Source organism: Tenrec ecaudatus, chromosome 4 (genome assembly GCF_050624435.1).
Source record: "Tenrec ecaudatus isolate mTenEca1 chromosome 4, mTenEca1.hap1, whole genome shotgun sequence".
In the NCBI taxonomy this organism is placed as follows: Eukaryota; Metazoa; Chordata; class Mammalia; order Afrosoricida; family Tenrecidae; genus Tenrec; species Tenrec ecaudatus.
The window spans coordinates 107560517-107581585 of NC_134533.1; the positions used below are offsets into that span (position 1 = coordinate 107560517).

The 21069-nt window shown below is 43.8% G+C and overlaps 1 protein-coding gene across 5 annotated transcripts in view; it reads right to left on the minus strand.

Annotated features, from left to right (window-relative positions):
• Positions 1–21069, minus strand: part of ARHGAP20 (Rho GTPase activating protein 20) — a 130741-nt gene that overhangs the window by 83619 nt on the left and 26053 nt on the right. For all 5 annotated transcript variants that reach the window (XM_075546569.1, XM_075546570.1, XM_075546567.1 and 2 more), the window contains one exon: positions 12135–12217. In XM_075546569.1, the coding sequence (XP_075402684.1) occupies positions 12135–12214 (80 nt within the window). In that variant the 5' untranslated portion in view covers positions 12215–12217. Of the gene's footprint in view, positions 1–12134; positions 12218–21069 lie in introns of those variants that run through there.

Genomic DNA, 21069 nt, shown 5'->3' on the forward strand with positions numbered 1-21069 from the left:
AATGGCGTGCCCCCTCGGGTCAGAGCGATCTCTAATCATCATTAGAACGAAAACAAGACAAAATTCCTGCCTAAGGGAAACTGATCTAGATTTATTCACTACAGATTTTGATCATCCAAAGGTACTCACAAAATTCTGAAACAAATAGGTCAGAAGACCCTTGTTGAAGCAGTAGTTCTACTTAAAATTTTATCCCATCTGCCAATGCTTGCTGCAACCTTGGCAGTGTAGTGGCTACCCATTGGGCTGCTAATGGCAAGGTCAGCAGTTCGAAACTAGGCAGGCACTCTTGGGGACAAAGACGAGGCTTTCAGTCTTGGAAACTCACAGGGGGCAGTCCTACAGGGTTGCTATGGGTCAGCATCGACTCAATGGCAGTGAATTTTTAACATTTGACCAATTCTTACTAGACATTAAAAGGTAAGATATTGTTATTTATTCCATCATCTCCTTCCCCTCTCATTTACTTTTCCTTTTAATGAAAAGCATGGTTTTAATAAGTCTAAGATGAATTAGTTCATTTCAACATCCAGGTGTACAAGCTTAACCATAAGCTTATTTTTATATAACAAATGAAGAATTCACATGTTTATTGAAACCATGAAGATGGGGGTGGGAGAGGTACAATAATGAAAACAGCATGAGATCAAGGAATACATGTCTACAAGTTAATTGAAAATGGTTCTTCAGAACCAATGGGTTATGTTTGTAAGTTTAATAGGGTTTCACTTCTTTTACGAATACTAGGCTGGGCACAGGACTGGGCAGTGCTCCGTCTTTTCATACCTATAGAGTGCTGTGAGTTACAATCAACTCAATAGCACCTAACAACAATATGAGAATACTAGTTGTGTTCATTTTCCCAGTTCAAGAAAAATCATGTCATATTTGCAATATTAATAGATTCAAATTGTTTTAAAATATAATTTAAAGCCACCCCATTTGAGATTTATTTTCACACACTCACTGCCAGGAAGTTGACTGACTCAAGCAATCCAATAGGGCTGAGGAGTAGAACTGTCCCTGGTGATTATGGATTTCCACGACTCCAATTCCTTTACAGGAGTAGAAAGCCTCATCTTTCTCCCCAAGTGCTGCTGGTGGTTTGGAACTGCTGACCTTGCGGTTAGTGGTGGCTTAGGAGATCTGCCGGACCAGTTAAAGTCAAGGCAGAGAAGTCAGCTCAGCTGGTATGATGACTATTTTTTTTGGGGGGGGGGATCCTGAAAGATTTCCTTGCAGGACATAGGATGGTCATGGGGCGCTTATCAGAGGAAGTTTTTAAAAATTAAATACTGCATTTGTGAGAAAAAGCTCGGGAAACTTGCCCATTGGGAAATGGTACCCATCCACTCTGTAGCCTTACTCTTTCCTCTCCAGACTTCCGTTGTTCCCCAAAGTCCGAGCACACTGAGAAGGAACACAGTCGGAGTCCCCTGAGGACACTGTCTGCCATGGTGCAAACGGAAGAGGGCAGAGTTCTTCAGGGAAGGCCCACCCTGAGGAGGGGATAGACCTAGCTGGAGGAGATGCTAAGCAACAACCACTTCCCATTATAGTATTTTGTTTCAATAAAGGCTTTAAGATTGTGTAGCAATACTTTCTGACTTACCATTATAGATCAATGAAACAGAATTGAGTTCAAAAGTAACCCCCTCTCCCCCCAGCACGTGCGCGCGCACACACACACACACACACACACACACACACACACACACACACACGGCCAGATGGTTTTTGGCAAGGATTATAGTGAAGACATGTGGCTCCTGTCCCTATATAACGGGCAGGGGCAGGCGGATTATTATTAACCACTTAGTGTTGTGAAAATTCGGTCTGCATAAGGGCACAAACAATACACCACTAGTCTATAAAGGTAACAAACACAAACATAAATTGAAATATACTATAGACCTAAATGTGAACAATGAGAGTTCTGTTTTAAGAAAATTTAGGAGCGCATCTTTGAGATTTTGGAGCATTCAAGTACTTCTTAGACAGGACACAAGCCATAGGAGCTGTTCTACCTTGTCCTATAGGGTCTCCATGGGTCATAACTGACTCGATGGAAGTGAGTGAGATAAATGAACTAACCTTGATCAATCATAACTAGATAAAGCAGAACTCGTTCCATTCCTCAAGAGCGCTTAACAGAAGATGCAGATCCAAGAGGCAGATTTAGAGGGACTAGTCTCAGTTTCCCTATTTGTCAAAGGACCTGTATCTATAATATACAAAGGTTAACAGATACAGAAATGGGCAAAAGGATTGAACAAAGAATAACAACTCAATGAGCAGCAACTCCATGGAGTGGTGCACGATATGGTTGCTCACAGGAAAATGCAATGAGACGTCACCACAGAAGTTCTGGAATGGCCACATTACACAACAAGCAAACAAACAGGCTTGATTCAGTGTGGGTGAGGATGTGGATCAACTGGAACTCCCACACAGTGCTGGTGAGCATATGAAATGCACCAACCACTTTAAAAGCAGTCCTGAGGTTTCCTTTGAACACTTAACTTATGACGCCGTAATTTAACTCCTAGACCTTTATCCACCAGAGTGGAAGCACACACGTCCACCTGGAGCCCTGAACAATTCAAATGTCTATCAACATATGAAGGAATAAATAAACATATCCATGCCAATAAATAGATATGCCCATACAATGGACTACTATTTGGCACCAACCAGGAAGATATCACTGATACGCAGTATGATGAATCTCAAAAGCACTCTGCTGGGTTAAAAGAGGCAGACACAAAAGAAGAAGCCGAATATGCTGGCTTAATAAGGGATTATTGGAACCAAAGTAATTGACAGCCTCCATATGAAGTCCTGGTGGCACAGTGGGTTAAGCACTGGACAGCTAGCTACCTTCAAATCCAACGGCTGCCTCATGTGAAAATTATAAGGCTGCCTGTCCCCATATGGATTTTTACAGTCCAGGAAACCCTATGGAACAGTTCTCTGTCCCACGGGGTCACTCTGAGTCAGAATTGAACTGACTGAATGGCAGTGGGTTGGAGGTCCAAGTCTCATTTCAGAACCTTTCTGTCATTTTCGCTGAAAGTGCTGAACTCTGACATGTCTACGTAGAGCCAGAACTGATGGAACTAGGGTCACAGTGAATTCACTGTCAAAGAGGCCACGGTGTTTCTGAAGCCTAGCTTCGAAGGAGCAGTATTTATCTCATTATTTGCTCCAGTGTGAATTCATTTCACCAAGGCAGTACCAGTGTAGCATTCTGATGATGACCACTCACTTGAGTCACAAAGAATTCGATTTACATTCCAACTCCATTAGTAGTTGTAAGAACTAAGGCAGGTCTTTTAAGTTTCTAAGGCTAAATAGCCTTCTTTGTAAATATATGCACAAAAGGTTTAGCTTAGGAGTCTGGATAAGGTAGCAACCCAATTTAAACTATAGATGTTACCGATATTGCCGTTCACTTCATCTTATACCTCAAAACTCACCATGCCCACAGCCATTTATAAGTCTTTCACTTACTCATGTTCTTGGTTAGCCAACCTGTTAATGTCATCACATCTGCCTCGTCACTCAAAGCTAGAAACTTCCTCACTCCCTAAAATCCAGATTTAGTTCTTGCTTACAAATATCTCTGAAAAGTCTCCTCTTCACTAGCTCAGAGAGAAGCTCCTTGTCCGAGTGGCCTATCTCCTTTCCAATCAATTGTCTAAAAAGCATATTTCAAACTTAAAATTCACACAAAAGCATATCACTAATTCTAATATTCTTGGATGATTCCTGACTTCCGAGAAGCCTAAAGGCCTCACCTCCTGCCACTCCTTTCTGCAAACTTTGATCTCTAACTCAAATTCAGATTGGGTGAACATCATGGAGCCTGTTCGCTCTGCCAGAAAAAGCCCACTTATCCAATAAGACCTAGCACAGACAGGGCACCTCTGAAAAGGCTTTCCTCCAGCCCTACTGCAGCGTCTTAGTTCTATTTGCTTTTGTCTTTATGACAGTACTCCCCTTATGCTAACGTAATTTAATTTTGATATTTTTCTCTTCTACTAGCTATGCGCTCCTTGAAGGCGAGAACAGAAAAAAGTAAGTCATATTTAATGCCTGCTTTATAGCAGGCATTCTATGAGAGAACGGTTTGTAAGGCCCACTTATCCTTTACCACTCCCCTATGACTGTGTGAAAATGCAACATTGTACTACCATGGGCCGGTGGAGGAGCTAACTGAAGGATTTAATCAACTCCACCATTCAACCCTACCCCACCATGAGGAAGCCGTTTCCATCCCAGCCAGGGCAGGTGATGCTGCCAGTCATACTGGACAGTGAGACCCACAGCAAGCAGGAGGCAGAATCCCTTCTCTGGACTTTGCCATTCTGCCAGGAGTTTCTCAGTAAAAGGACAAATGCACGTGACTCATGAGACCCAGATGATGATGTCTTCGTTGTCTGGTACTGCCACAATAGAACTATAACAAGTGGGCGTCTTCAGCTAACAGAAGTGGGTCTTCTCCCAGTCTGGGAAACCACCAGTCAGAACGCAGGGCAGCTGCTCGGAGGGCAGCTTTTCTCTCTGTGCCAGCACAGGGAGAGGGTTTTTGTCTCTGTTCAGCCTCTGCTCTTCAGTTTCTTGATGATTTTCATGTGGCCAGGCATCTATCTCCGCCCCGCCCGCCCCCACGCCCCAACGGTGCCTGCTTGCTCCTACCATGTCCCATTTATATCTCAAAAAGTGACTGGTTTAAAACCCCTGCTACAAAGGCATGGCTCATTCACATAACAAAGAAAACCCCACTTCCCAAAAGGATTACATCCATATGGACAGGGGTTGGAATTCCTACACATATTTTGGGGGACTCAATTCCTAACAGATGGCGTGTTAAACATGTGAACACTTAAATCAACACACTTTAACTAGCCAGTCACCCCAGATTTGACTTTTGGACGCGGCCTCTGTTACTTCCCCGGGCAGCACTGGACTCTAGCCCCTCTTTCTACTCCATTCTTCCGAGTTAGGGGAAAGGCAATCTGCTATACCAACACTGAACAGGTCGACGTTCAAGAACCCCTGGTTCCTTGACTCAAAGAACCGAGTGTCCGTCACATTACATTGGGGAGGCAGGCCTATACCTGGAACGTTCTACAAAATTACACAGGAAACCCCTTGGATTCAGATGTCTGAAATTTTGCTCAACAAAAACTTGAAGAAGACATGGTGCCAGATCATTTCCATCAAACCCTTTCAGTATCTGGATGCACTTTTGATAGACGAGCAAAGCAAGTCTTGGAGAAACTCAGCAATGTGCCTTAGTTCTCACACCTCCTCAGATGCAGGGACAGAGTTCAATGTCAAGAAGGATGGCTCCAGGGCTTCTAATTTCTTAACTCCACTAGCATCAAGTTTCCTGTATCTCCAGGAAGCTGGTGGCACAGCAGTTAAGCACTTGGCTGCTAACTGAAGTGTTGGTAGTTTGAATCCACTAACCACTCCTCAGGAGGGCGGTGCAGCAATCTGCTTCCATGAAGATTGGCACCCGTGGACACCTGATGGTCAGTTCTGTTTGGTCCTCTCGGGTCCCTCTCCCTCTTCCTCACTGCCACCGGAGTCTATGGCAACTCATAGTAACCCTGTAGGTCAGGGTACTGTTCTGGTGAGTTTCCAAGACTGTAACTTTTTATCAGAGTAGAAAGCCTGTCTTTATCCCTAGGAGTTGGGATCAACTTGACAGCAGTTGGTTTTGGGGGATTTCCTTCATAACGTGTTTCAGGATGCTGAAGGAAAGTCGATCCTGACATGCCCAAGTTCTCCTGAGAAACCACAGGCTTCAGCCTGTGCAGGGGGAGGGAGGGTCTAACTTCAGACCATAGGGTGCCTTAGGGCAGCCTACTAATCCTAAGAAACAGCTAAAAAAACAATAGGCTTTCCTTGTGATACGGAATCCCAACTGCAATGAGCAATTTAGGGAATCGTTGGAATGAAGAAGTCCATGCGCTGTCTGCAAGTGCACAAAAGTAAATGAATTTGACCCCCTCGAGCCCAGCAGAAGGTGCAGCGGCTTCTTAACATCTCCTGAGGACTTCGTCCCAGAACGACGCCACAGGACAACAGCGTGGGCAGAGGCATCTGACTGACGGGAGACAACAGGAAAAGTGCTGTGAAAATAATATGGGGGCGTGGGCTGTGTGTGTGGGGAAGGGCGGGGGCCTAGGGCGCCTTTTACCTAATAAAACAATGAGTTCCATTTTGGTAGAAATTCGCCAACTTCGCCACCTTATAAAGCGATTACTGTCTCTTCTTTTGTAGTCTGAATTTTACAGCTTTGGATAAGGTTCCCGGCGAGGGGGATAAAAGGTGGGAGGTGAGGGGGGCTTGCAGGCTGCTAGCAGTCTTCACGGACGGCACTTCTACTTTGGTGTTCTTCCCAACACATACCCTTGGCTCCGCTACAGATGCCGCAATTAAAGCTTCAGAACACGCTGTGCAAACAGTAGGACTCGACCTTGCCTAAAGCCAGCTGGCAGGCCGGGCAGTGCCGGGGGCTGCACTTGGCCCCACTTTCTCCTGAGATAACATGTCCATAGCATGTATCGTAATTTTGAAAATGCCTTGAAGATTAAAAAGCAAAAACAAAACCCCTCTAAATTCCCAAAATTCCTTTAAAAACTGTATGCCGAAGAACCGTGGTTAGGCAGAGCTGGCTCATGAAGTTCCAGAAGTCTAATAACTTTTCTCCTAAATCAACTTTTCCTTTAAACTCTATCAAAGCGTTACCCCCACTATCTCAGCGTCTCTACGTCTGAGAAGGTCACACCAGGCATCCACGTGGCTCCCTTCGCCACATCTGGAAGGTTCACAAGCACACTGTCACCGGCAGAGGTGGTGTCTCATCCTGTTATGGGGATATCTTTTGCCACACCCCTCCGTAAGCCCCTCCCAAGCACACAGGCACCCCAGTCCTTTAACAGCACAGAAGTTATCTCCTCCCTCAGACTACTCCTGAGGTTATGACGGCGTCGCCAAGGAAGGGAAAAAAGAAATTAGGATGAGAGGAACGTCCAGAACACAGGGCGTGTTTGTCTGAGCCTGAGTAGGATGATGTGAGGATGTGTGTGGTGTACACAACATGAGTGAGCTGACCACCAGGACGCAGACAGCAGTTGCTTTCCTGCTTCTCTGATGCCTTTTGCTTGCTGATTGTCATTCTCACCCCACACTGCCAGATCTATAGGTATTTAATCGTAATCTCCTAGCACCTCTTCAGCTCAAGTGACTGAGAAAACCCGTTCCCATCTCCATGGCTCCAGCCCGCATTTCCCAGAGTCGTTCTAGGTATATCTGGGAAAAACCATGCCTAAGGAAACTTCAAGATTCCCAGGATTTTCCAAGAACAAATTCTGTCCCAATCTTAGCTCTGGCCAGCTCTAGAAGTACAATTAATTGTCTCGCTTAAAATGAATTTAACGTAAAACTCTAGGGGGCTTCCAGACTCTGCATCTTTCATCTAAAAAAAAAAATCTCCTGTTTGCTATGGCACTCATCTTTCTACCAATGTGTACTTCTGATTTTACTATTGCTACGACCACTAGTATTAAGAGTCCCTCTCTCACACTAGCTTTCTTTTAAAAATCATCTTATTGGGGGCTCGTACAACTCTTACCACAATCCATTCAAACATCCATGTGTCAGGCATATTTGTACATTTGTTGCCATCATCATTCTTAATACATTTTCTTTCTATTTGAGCCCTTGGTATCAGCTCATTTTCCCCCTCCTTCCCCTCCCCTCCCCTCGGCCCTTGATAATTTTTTTTTCATCTCTCACACTGATTTATGTCTCCCTTCACCCACTTTTCTGTTGTCCATTACCCCGGGAGGGGATTATATATAGATCATTGCGATCAGTTCCCCATTTCTCCCCCCACCTTCCTCTTCCCCTCCTGGTATTTCCGCTTTCAGTAGCAGTCCTGAGGGGTTGATCTGTCCTGGGTTCCTTGTGCTTCCAGCTCTTATCTGGGTCTGTGTGCATGCTCTGGTCTGGCCGGATCTATAAGGTGGAATTGGGTTCATGATAGTGGGTGGGGGGTGGGGTGGGGAGAGGAAGCATTGAAGAACTAGAGCAAAGTTGTAGCTTTTTATCTTTCCCTGATTACATGCTAGGGATTAATGGAAGAACTTTATATCTGGAAGACTCATTGACAGCCTTCCTTCCAACTCTCTACGAATATTATCCCTACCACACATATATAAAGTACACTCCTGAAAACCCTACAGAGCACAGGTCTGCTGTGACCTGCACGGGCCACCTGAATCAGTCATCAAAGAGCAGCTGGTATGGAGGTTCAAACTTAGCAACCTAGCTGTGGAGTTCATGCTCATGACCACTATCCTACCATTGTTCTTCTCTTTGTTCTATGCGAAGTCTTTCCATCAAGACCAGCACTCTTTTAAAGGAAAGGTCAGGCTCTATTCCTGACTGGCTAGTTATCAAGGTGTGACCTATGCAAGTCTCTGACTCAATTTCCTCTATATAACCACCTAGATTCAGTGATCCATTTCCATTTGCATAATGCGGTGATGATCACATAGGTACTGTTTATAAACATACTTGACTCTGTTTCTTGAATTCCAAGATTATAAAATGCCAGCAAAAAAGCTCAATTTCTTTGCTGTCTGTCCCCACACTACATTTGAATCTCTCGCAGGTTAGTCCCATTATACATTAAGAGACAGAGATAGTAATGATCCCTTTTGTGTACTGTCATTTTAAGTTAATAACTTGGACTTCACAAACTTTTCTTCTTTGCTTGGTATGGGTGATAGTGGAGAAAAATTCGAGTTATGAAGATTGTAATTAAAGTGGACAAAAGTCAAAAGCTTTCTTGAATGGTTATTAGAATAGGATCTCATCTCTAATTAATAAAATATATTTGAAAGTGGGAGAAGTTAAAAGGAAATAGAGGAAAGAACTAGGAGGCAAAGGGAATTTATAGAGGTCAAATAAAGGCATGTACATATATGTAAACATAATTATATATGATGATGGGGAAATAGATCTATTTGCATATATTTATAGATTTAATATTAAGGTAGCATATGGACATTGGGCCTCTACTCAAGTACTCCCTTAATGCAAGAACACTTTGTTCTATTAGTCTGGCATTCCACGATGTTTACCTTCCTGACACGATCACTGAAAACAAAGCAGGTGCATAAGCAAATGTGGCGAAGAAAGCTGATGGTGTCCAGCTATCAAAAAGATATAGTGTCTGGGGTCTTAAAGACTTGAAGATAAACAAGCAGCCATCTAGCTGAGAAGCAACAAAGCCCACATGGAAGAAGCACACCAGCCTGTGTGATCACGAGGTGTCAATAGGATCAGGTATCAGGCAGCAAAGAACAAAAAATCATATTGTGGATTAGGGGGAGTGTGGAGTGATAACCCAAAGCCCATCTGTAGGCAATTGGACATCCCCTTACACAAGGGCTGTGGGGAGGAGATGAGCCAGTCAGGGTGCAGGGTAGCAACGATGAAACATACAACTTTCCTCTAGTACTCTAATGCTTCCTCCCCCCCACTATCATGACCCCAATTCTACCTTACAAATCCGGCTAGACCAGAGGATATACACTGATACTGATAACAGCTAGAAATACAGGGGATCCAAGACAGATAAACCTCACAGGTCCAATAATGAGAGTAGTGATATCAGGAGGGGGAGGGGAAGGTGGGGGAGAATGAGGGAACCAATCATCATGATCTACATCTAACCCACCCCCCTGGGGGACGGACAACAGAAAAGTGGGTAAAGGGAGACATCAGTCAGTGTAAGACATGAAAAAAATGTATAAATTATTAAGAGTTCATGAGGGAGGGAAGGGAAAAAATGAGGAGCTGATACCAAGGGGTCCAGTAGAAAGAAAATGTTTTGAGAATGATGATGACAACAAATGTACAAATGTGCTTGACACAATGGATGGATGTATGGATTGTGGTAAGTGTTATATGAACCCCCAATAAAATGATTTTTAAAAAAAAGAAAAAGAGAATTATCGCATATAGGCTTGTGCTGTCTAATACTATTAGACACATGTGGCTACTTAATATAAAATTTAAAATAATTGAAATTAAATAAAAGTAAAAAAAAATTTTTTAATTGTATTTGACTCAAGGGTAAAAAACCCAAAAACAAACAAAAAAGAAAATGGGAGAAGTAATATATCTCCATTAAGTTGAAATTTTAAACACAAGGCAAAGCAAATAAAAATTTCAATTAGATTTGAATATTAAAGGTTTTAAAAGGACGTACAGGTGATTACCAGTGGTTATATTTAAGAATGAAGTTGGGACATCAAGTCGTGTTTAATATATGTCCATATTGTTGGTTTTCTAAGAGCGATATACTATTTTTGCTGCCATAGTGGTTCTTACGCACATTTGAATCAGAAGCAAATATGGGCAAAATCTGAAAACTGTGAGGTGCCTGGGTTCTACTGCAGGAGAGTGAACTAGAAAGGTGTAGGTACCACTATGCCCCTCTGTGTTATAGAGTTGCCCCACGAACAATATGAGTTCCTATTTGACCCAGATTAAAAACACACACACACACAACACTGCCAATGCGATGCTAATCATGTCCACATGTGCACTTCATCTCGGCCGCAAATTGCCTATTGTGGTCAAAGGAGCGCTCTCACAGTTGTCACACATTTTTCATCACGTATTGTGTAAAACGGTAAACCTCGCGTATCAACAGGGGTCATATGAAGCATTGCCAATGATGGTGGAAGTGCTGCCAAGAAGCAGCAGAAAATCTCGACATTACACGATGAGTTGAATTGCTTGGTACATGCCGTCGACTGAGCTCTGCAGCTGTGGTTGCCTGACATTTCAAGATAAATGTTAAAAACAACAGGGAATCATCTGTTGAGGCAGTTAACTTATTGTGCCAACCTGGCCAATAAATACATGTGGGATTAATTGAAGGGCGGAGAGATAAATGGCTCAGCGAGCCTCGCCTTTCTTGTCTCTTGCTCTTTGATCATCAGACCAGTGTGCAGCTGCCTTGCTTGCTCTGTGCCTCCATTTGCAAGCTACACTACCTGTGGGACACCTATCCCATGGTGGACTGTGTCGCTGTAATTTGAGGTTCACTGAAGACCTGCTTCACCACACCACTGGAATTTACATCTCTTGAGCTGGGGACTCTCAGATCCTGCCATATGGCTGACTGTTGGTGACCTGCCTTGCTGTTTGCTGCCTGTGCCTGGATAGCCTGACTTGCTCTACAGAGGACTACCTGGCGGCCCTCAAGACTTGAAGGACTGCCAGTGTCTCACAACTCTCTCACGGGAGTGAGTTGCATTGAGCCATTTGTACTGCTATATAATTTAACTGTTTATTACCTGTGTTATCTCTTTCTCTCTCATATATATATATATATATATATATATATATATATATAAATAATTATTATTCGCAATCTGGTTTTGTCTCTCTCAAGAACCGTTAGAGACCCTCTAACACATTTGTGAAGTCTTTGCTGGAGCTACACCAGTAGGTACAAAGACCTGTACTTTGGTGAAGTCCTTTTATCTTGTATTCAAAATGCAGCTTTAACGTGGGTGCACTATCTAATACATATCAAACCCAGTCAATTCAGACTCAGAGTGACCTTATATAATAGGACTTACAGTTGTAAATGTTTATCAGAGCAGGCAGCCTCATAGGAGTGACAGCTACTTTTGAACCAATAACCTTGAGTTATTGGTCCAATGCTTACCTGACAGTGATATGAGGGCTTCTTGTATAAAACATTTAACACACAAATATGTGCTAATCAAGTGTTTATAATATCAGTAAGCCTTCCCATCAGCAGCAGGCTATCCATAATTAAATTTCAGGGCATCAACAGTTAAAATTGGGTTTTCAGCTGTGCAATGGGCCAGCACTCCCACCTCTGGCATTGTGCAGAGGTGAAATACACACACACACACACACACACAAACTGTTTCCATTCAGAAATGAAAGTCAGGTTATTTCACTAATGCACAGCTAAATTTTCAAAAATACCAACGTGGGGCTTAATCTGTCAGAAAGTTCCAAACACACACCAAGTGTGCCACGCACAGATTGCTCCTTACCTGGTGCTCGGCCTTTTTTGCAGGGCTTTGTCCAGGATGAGAGATGGAGCACTCTTCCTCCTTTCTGCTAATGTTTTCATTTTCTGTTAAAAAAGCAAAGAGCAAAATGAAGCCCAAATGGCTTGTAAAGCAGGTAAAAGCCAACTGTCAATCAAGAAGCTCTGTATTGCCTTTTCCTGTCACCAAGAAACTTCCAGCCTCATTATGGATGTGAACGATAAATGTGTCAGTTATTGGTACAGACAGGGAATACTTTTAATGATCAGAGAACAGAAAGCTTAAACATTGATCAGGTTTGTTTAGAGGCAGTACCAACATAAAATTATGAGCAATAGGATGATTGTTTTATGTGACCGGTTCTATTCTACAATCTTTTTTTAAATGGGGAAACTTATTTTATTTTATTACATTCTTTTAATTAAAAGATCATTTTATTGGGGACTCTTACAGCTCTTATAACAATCCATACAGTAATTATATCAAGCATATTTGTATAATGTTGCCATCATTATTTTCTAAATATTTACTTCCTATTTGAGCCCTTGGTATCAGCTCATCTTTTTTCCTTCCCTTCCCCCACACAATCTCTTGATAAATTTTAATTTACTATTATTTCCATAAATTACAGAGACCACTGTCTCCCTTCCCTCATGGTTTCTATTATACAGTTTTGATGTGCATTATCTCATTTCTAGGCCCAGATATTATTAGTGGAGCAATACAACTATTCCCAAGCGGGGCTTCTGGGAAAGACAGGCTTTGAAGAGACAAAAAGAAAAGCCAAACACAAAATAATGAAGGCAAAGGCAGAGAGATCAGATTTTCACACAATAATTTAATCAACTTTTAGCTTTTATATTTAAATACTTGCATATTTGGAAGTCCCATCTTCAAAACAGTTTTTGTTAAAATTTAAATAAAAGCGTGCAAGCACACATATACACACCGTCCAGGTGGTATATTAAAAACCAGGTAAAACTGGCTAATTCAGGTATTCTGTGGTCAATGACCTAATATATGAAATCAATGAGATTTTACATAATCTGAACTATCTAGCTGGTTACTCTCTAAAATAAATCATATATTTAACACCTCTGGGTACAGCCAGAAGGCTCCTTACAAGCAAGGATGGTGGGACTTTGTCTCGTGGGCTCTGGACAGTTTCTCTGAAGAGACTCCTCTTTGGAAAAGGGCATCCTGCTTTGTAAAGAGGAAGCTCTTCAGTGAACTGGATTGACCCGTGGGCTCAAACATGATGATTGGGAGGATGGCCCCGAACCGGACGGCGTTTCCTTCTGTTGGCCGTAGGGTTGCTGTGCACTGTAGCAGCGCTGATGCCGCCCAACAACCACATACGGCCATTAGGCTCGCCATGGGACATGGATGACCCAAAGGAACGCTATTCACCAGCACAGGAGTGAAGTCAGGTTGTTCCACCAGCAGCCTTCTGCCTTCTTCATACCGTCACCCACAGCCTGAGGGTCCACACCAGGCACACTGAGGGACCAGACACTGCCCATGAAAACGTCCTAGCTGGCTGAGGGCACACTGGAGGCACAAAGGTTCCGTGCTTGGAGAAGTCACTGGTCTGAAGTGACCACCCAAGCACTGGCTTGAGGAAGGCATTTGGGTGTTTGTTTGAATACTGGCGGAGTCTTCCAATGCTCACAATTTGTAAAGAAATTGCTTCTTAGCTAGTCAGAGAGGAAGCACAGGAATAGGGACAGACGTGCAATGAGCAGAGAACACGGAGCTCCTCTGGGTCCATCTTTATTAGCACCAGTCACCATCTCCGAGGGATCGCTCCCAAGCCCTGACACCACTAACCTGGGCTCAGCGTTGCGTTATCCTCACACTAGTGTTTTGGCTCACGTATGGAATCTATATAGCTCAGCTGCAACAGTGGCTGAAGCAATTCTACAAAACAAGGTTAAAGGACAAGATACAAATGGGCAAGCCATCTGTGGATAAGTCGGAAGTATAGCTACCAGGATTGCCGTTCACCCTGCACCAATTTATTCCAAACAAAATGTTTTTTAAAGCAGTTCTCTTATGAATATACCTATCTTTGGCTCATTAGGGTACTTCCCTTCATCCCTGTCTCCCCCCCACCCCCCCACAAAGGCCCATTCAACATGTGAAGGAATAATCTGCTGGGCGAACTAATTCAAGACAGAGAGGTCAACTGGGAGGGCTACAGAGCCTGCTTGTGGGAACGCTAAAGGGGTGTTTGGTAGATTTTCTTGGAGGGCAGAGTTAATCCTAAAGTTCTTATGATAAAGAACCGTGAAGAAAATGGAAAGCGCATTGAGCAGAAAAGGCCGGGTAAGTTGTCCCGAGGAGCTGCGTTGTCCCGAGGAGCTGCGTTTTCCCATCCTGACAATGCGTTCTTCAGGGACAGCAAGCACTGTCCTGTGACCAGTCCCCTGGGGCACTTTGCCCAGCTCCCTTATGCCCTGACCATATCCTGACACACTTCTGTTTGTCCCCAAACTCAAAGGACATTGAAAAGAGCACAACTTTAGTCCTCCGAGGATGCCCAAACTGCTGTTTGACTTTGGTAGACATCCAAGACCTTAGAATTCTTCGACAAAGAGCTGGACAGATGGAAACACTGCCTTCGGAAGTATACAGACCAAGATGGAGCTAAGCGGTCTAAAACTATGTTTTTTAACCTAGATTGTTTATTAGGTGGGAGGTTACAGACTGCCATCACCATTTTTGCATTCAACAACGCATCCAATCTCCCAATGGCTTATCTTGGCCCCTCCTTTTACTTCCAGCGTACTCTAGGAAGGCATGATCTTCCCTTTCACTCAAACTAACCCCTGGTCACCCTCCAGCCTTCCCTCCCTCCCTCTCCCATTCCTGGTAACCATCAAAGTCTCTTTCATTTGAAAACCTTTTCTTGATATAAAAAAAATATATTACAGTGGTCCATTGAAATATTTGTTCTCGGTCTAGTGGTATAGTGAGCTATGTGTTGGGCTGCTACCTGCAAGGTCAGCAGTTTGAAACCACCAGCCACTCCTCAGTTGAAAGATGAGGCTAGGTACTCCTGAAAGAGTAACAATGCCCTATGAGTTCGACATGATAGCAATGAATATGCTAAGTGAACTTAAAACTAAAGCCTACTGCTGCGACTCTTATACAATAGACTAGAACTTCCCCTATAGGATTCTGAGACTTAACCTATTTATGGGAGTAGAAAGCCTCGTCTTTCTCCCTAGGAACAGTTGGTGGTTTCAAACTGCTGATCTGTAGTTAGCAGCCCAATATGGAACTACTGTGTCACCCACAGCTCCTCTATCCACCATGCCATGAGGCGTTTCAGACTTTTATCATTAGTTTTTAACGTTTCATAATATTCCACTGTGAGCATGTACCAAAGTCCATTTATCCGTTCTTCTACTGATGGACATTCAGGTCATTTCTGTTTTCTTGCTACCGTGAAGAGCGGCGAGACGGGCATCAGAAAACCTCAAATTCACTCGTCATGTTCATTCTGACTGCTGGTGACCAACGACAAGGCAGAGCTGGCCCCGTGGGTTTCTGAGGCCTTAACTCTTTACGGCGTAGGACACCGCATCTTTCTCCGGAGGAGTGGCTGGTGGCTTTGAACTGACAACCTCGTGTTTAGCAGCCCAACCAGTAACTACCATGCCACCAGGGCAGCTGAGGTGAGCGAGCAGTGGACAGGCATAGCTCTGTTCCTGCTATGCTCCTTACGTCTGCAGGCTATCGATATAAATATTTTTGCATGATATGGGTTTGCTGCCTTCAGTGCTCACAGCGTTCACCAGGCTCTAGAAGAGACCAGAATCCCTTATAACGCCAAGGACTTCATTGACTTAGGTTTCAATACATAGTTTGCAAACTTCCTCCCACCGTTCCCTTCCATTAGTTCTTTCCATCTCTTAGGAACATAAGCCACGAAAGCCCAAGCTGAGGCTGCTGTGACTCCCAAGATTGCTGGGAGAAGGGAAGTCTGGGAGACAAGGACTTAGGTGGCCAGACCCAGCAGCCCCTCACTTCATGAAAAGCCTCAATGCTGAACGACTGCACTCCTTGTGCCAAGAAAGGTGGCAGTTTATTCAGATGCATCAAGATTGTGTGTGTGTGTGTGTGTGTGTGTGTGTGTGTGTGTGTGCGCGTGCTTTACCGGCAGGACTGGACTTGACTCATACTCCTTGTCCCGTTTTTCTCTAGTCCAGCCATGTTTCTACATGAAGCTCTGAAATCTGTCTAACTCTTCAAACTTGACCTTGAGCGGTGGTCTAACTTACCAGCGGGACCACGCTCCTAGACCTCCCTAAGCAGCAGTACTCCTACTGCCCACAGCTCTTTGCCATCACTGCCACCAAGTTCAAGCTCTTGAAGCAGACCTTCCCTGGTATGCTGCCTTTAGCAATTTTATTTTGAACTTTTAGGTCCATGAGGAACTAAGAAAGGGTTCAAAAGACAGGAATAAAAATTAATTTAAAATATTTCCCTAACAGCCTACGAGAACAGGTAAAAATCACCTGAAATTCTTCGCACAGAAACAGGAATAGTCTTCACTGTTTTCAGCTGCAATACAGAGGATAGTGCATGACTTCCAAAGAAGGCAAGGCAAAAAGAAATGGGTGAAGCTATACAACAAGGGACCCAGGCGGATCTGGGGTCTGGTTCTCTGAGATCTTTAGAAAGCTGCGAACTACATTCTGCATGCATAAATTAAAAAGCCTTCTGAGACAAGGAATTTATGAAAGTAACATATGACTTTCTCAAAGTAATACATGAAAGTTTGGGAAGAGACGATCAAAGAAGGGTGACATTTTTCTCCTGTAAAGATGCCTTTAAAACAGAGGATGCTCTTTACTGCTGACTAAAGCCTGGAGGAATCCCTGGGCTGAAGTTCTCTTGGTACAATGTCTGTCTGTCTATGTATAGTTATATATGCATAAGCAAATGCATATGTGTGTGTATGTGGTATGAGGGGACTCCAACAAGTTTGTGGGAAAATGGGATAGAAAGATAATGGAGTCTCACTGGTGGATGCCCTCTGGCCCGACTGTGCAAAAAGGACCGCTGTGCCCAGAACATGAGCAGGAAATGCCATTCTGGGGCCACCAACTGTTGAGAAAGTGCTGACTTCTGCTCCTCTCCTTGTCTTCACTGTCTGTGACGGATTTTGGTGTGTGGAGAGAGCCACCTCGTCAGGAGAGCTTCTACTCTGTGTGGACACTGCATTTGCTAAGCATATGTTCACATCTGCATCTTGTCTGACACACTCCATCTTGGATAGAGACTGTTTTCTGACGACTAAAATTAAAAATAATAAATTAAGGGGGCTAGAAAATAAAACAGTTCTTCCTGATGCCACTTGCGAGGGACATCTGTACATACACTGGCCCGATGGTGTTTTCTGAATCACAAAATTGTCAGACATCCGAGAAAGGCAAATGTTATGCAATCAACCCACCTCCGAGCTACGAGAATGCCATCACCCTGATGGAAGAACAGTGTTGTTATTTGAGGGCCTGCCGTTGGTACTGAGACTCACTCTGTCACTAGGGAGCTCAATAGGCAATCCAGGGACATTCAGTTACTTCTCTGGGTTTCCATCCCTTTACCTACAGAATCCGAAAGCTTGTATTATAAGATCTCTTGGGCCTCTTTGTGTTAGTCCGGGTGGACTAGAGAAACAAACTCATAGACATGCTCATATGTGTATAAAAAAGAACTTTATATACAGAGCAACTGTACATTGAAAGAACATCCCAGCCCAATCTATATCAAGTCCTTATGTCCAATATTAGCCCATATGTCCGATACCAATCTATAAAGTCCTCTCACAAAACACATGCAATGAAGCCTAATGTAGGAAGATCACAGGCCAGTGGGTGCAACATCTTGTGGATCCAGTGGCGTTGTAAGCATCTCAGCGCTGGCAGGGTTCGCCACGTGGCTTCTCCAGTTCAGGGTTCTAGCGTTGTTCCATGTCTCTTGTCAGTTGCACTGTTTCCTAGGGAGTGCATCTAGAGAGAGTGTGTGTCTCTTGCCTCCAAGGAGGAAAATACAGGAGTTCCCAAAATTCTCAGAAGGCCATGCCTACACAGAGGCCTCATTGGCTATGACCCGATTGACAGACTAGACACCACCCCATTCACTCTTAATCCTCTCAAGTCCCAAATTGACACCAGATCATGTAACTACCACACTCTTCTGTGTATGTTGTTCTTTTGCTAAAGTTCACCAAAAATTCACCATGGATATGCAAGAACATCTCCATTATGAATATAAGTCAAAAGGCATTCTGCACGTACATATAAAACCTTTATTAAACAATATAAAAAGCTTGAAGCTCTTGTTTCTTGACACGGACTTCAACACGGTCTACACACTTGTGAAGGTGGTGTTGCCATCCGCTCAACCTTCTTCGCCAAGAATTCTGCATTCTGCGACTTACACATCAACACAGCCCTTTTTATGTTCTCCAGGGGCTCATATTGTTTTTCTTTTAATGTCTTTGGGAACTGAAGTCTGAAGAGGTCCCACCAGGGATGTAAGGTGGGTAACGTATAGTTTCCCAAAGACATTCCCACAGGACAGCACTTGCAACCCCCCAACAAAAAGCAACCGAACCGTGAAGATTAAAAGAATACCTCTGGGCAGCCTTCCTGGCCAAATTTCGTCAATAGAAACCCCTGTAATCAGCAGGAGGAAAGTCAAGGGAAATAGAGGAAATTGCTAGGAGGCAAAGGGCATTTATAGAGGTCTAGACAAAGACATGTACATATGCAAATATATATATGAGGATGGGGAAATAGATCTATGTGCCTATCTTTATAGGTTTAGTATTAAGGTGGCGGAAGGACCTTGGGTCTCTACTCAAGCACTCCCTCAATGAATGTATACATCTATTAAATTGGCATTCTATGATGCTCACCCTCCCGACACAACCGCTGAAGCCAAAACGGGTGAACAAGCAAATGTGGTGAAGAAAGCTGATGGTGCCCGGCTATCAAAAGAGATAGCATCTGGGGTCTTAAAGGCTTGAAGGTGAACAAGCGGCCATCTAGCTCAGAAGCAACAAAGACCAGATGGAAGAACACACCAGCCTGTGTGATCACGTGGTTCTGAAGGGATCAGTTATCAGGCACCAAAGAACAAAAAATCATATCATTGGGTGCACACCTCCATTATATGATCGCCGAGGGCAAACGGGTGCATAAGCAAATGTGGTGAAGAAAGCTGATGGTCCCGGCTATCAAAAGGGATAGTGTCTGGGGTCTTAAAGGCTTGAAGGTGAACAAGTGGCCATCTAGCTCAGAAGCAACAAAGCCCACACGGAAGAAGCACACCAGACTGTGCGAGCACGAGGTGTTGAAGGGATCAGGTATAAGGAATCATCAGAAAAAAGAAATCTTACCATAGTGAATGAGGGGGGAAGTGCAGAGTGGAGACCCAAAGCCCATTTGTCGGCCACTGGAGACCCCCTCACAGAGGAGTCTAGGGGAGGAGATGAGTCAGTCAGGGTGCGATGTACCATTGATGAAGAATACAGCTTTCCTCCAGTTCCTAAATGCTTCCTCACCCCCAACTACCATGATCTGAATTCTACCTTGCAAGTCTGGATAGATCAGAGGATGTACACTGGTGCAGATAGGAGCTAGAGGCACAGGGAATCCAGGGCAGATGATACCTTCAGGACCAGGGGTGTGAGGGGCGATACGGGAAGGGTAGAGGGTAAGTGGACTGGAAAGAGGGAACCGATTACAAGGAACTACATGTGACCTCCTCCCTGGGGGACGGACAACAGAAAAGGGGATGAAGGGAGACACCGGACAAGGCAAGATATGACAAAATAATAATTTATAAATTATCAAGGGCTCACGAGGGAGTGGGGAGCAGGGAGGGAGGGGAAAAAAGAGGACTTGATGCAAAGGGCTTAAGTGGAGAGCAAATGCTTTGAAAACGATGAGGGCAAAGAATGTACAGATGTGCTTTATACAATTGATTTATGTATGGATTGTGATAAGAGTTGTATGAGTCCCTAATAAAATGTTTTAAAAAATAAATAAAATAAAAGGGACCATCCCAATGGTCCTGTATCATCCTGTAATCATCCTGTATCCTTCAAAGATTTCATCAAGATTATCCTACTAAAGAGTCCCATAAAGCAGTCTCTGTCACCATCTGCCACCACTTGTCTCTTAGTTTTGGGCACTGTGGTGGCTTGTGCGATGTCACGGGCATTTCAAATACCCGCTGGGCCACCCACAGGTGTCAACAGAGCTTCCAGACTAAGAACAGACTACGAAGAAGGCATCGTTGTCCAGTTGTGAGGAATTAGTCACTGTCAATCTCGTGACTAGTAGAGGAACCTTGTCAGGGACAGTGACAGAAGACGAGCCCCTCGGGTCACAAAGCTCTCAAAGCAAGACTGAGGAAGAGCTACCTTCTTAAGGTAGATGAGATGGTGATGGCTCTGACGGAGTAAAAGCTTCGCGACCTTCATTTGCTGATCGGCACAACGCAACATGAGAAGAAATAGTGCAAACAGCTATGAGTAACTTGAACTTGGAATGTATTAAGTATGGATTCAGGAAAATTCCAAGTTGTCAAAAATGAAATCGAACACACACAGAGATTGCGATCCTAGATATCAGTGAGCTGAAATGGACTAGTATTGGACATTTTGAATCACACAGTCATATGGCTTACTCTGCTGGGAACAACAAGTTCAAGAGGAATGACATTTATTACATCTGTCTTTCTTTCTTAAAAGCAAGGCCTATGCCTTCTTTCTGAACTTCCACGTAAAGGGGCTCTGCCGGAGCAGTGCCATTTAAAAAGGTGAATATTTACTATGGAATGTGATGGTAAGGCCTCCCTGTCTTTATATTCACACCAAACCCAAACCAAACCAACTGTCATCCAGTGGATTTCA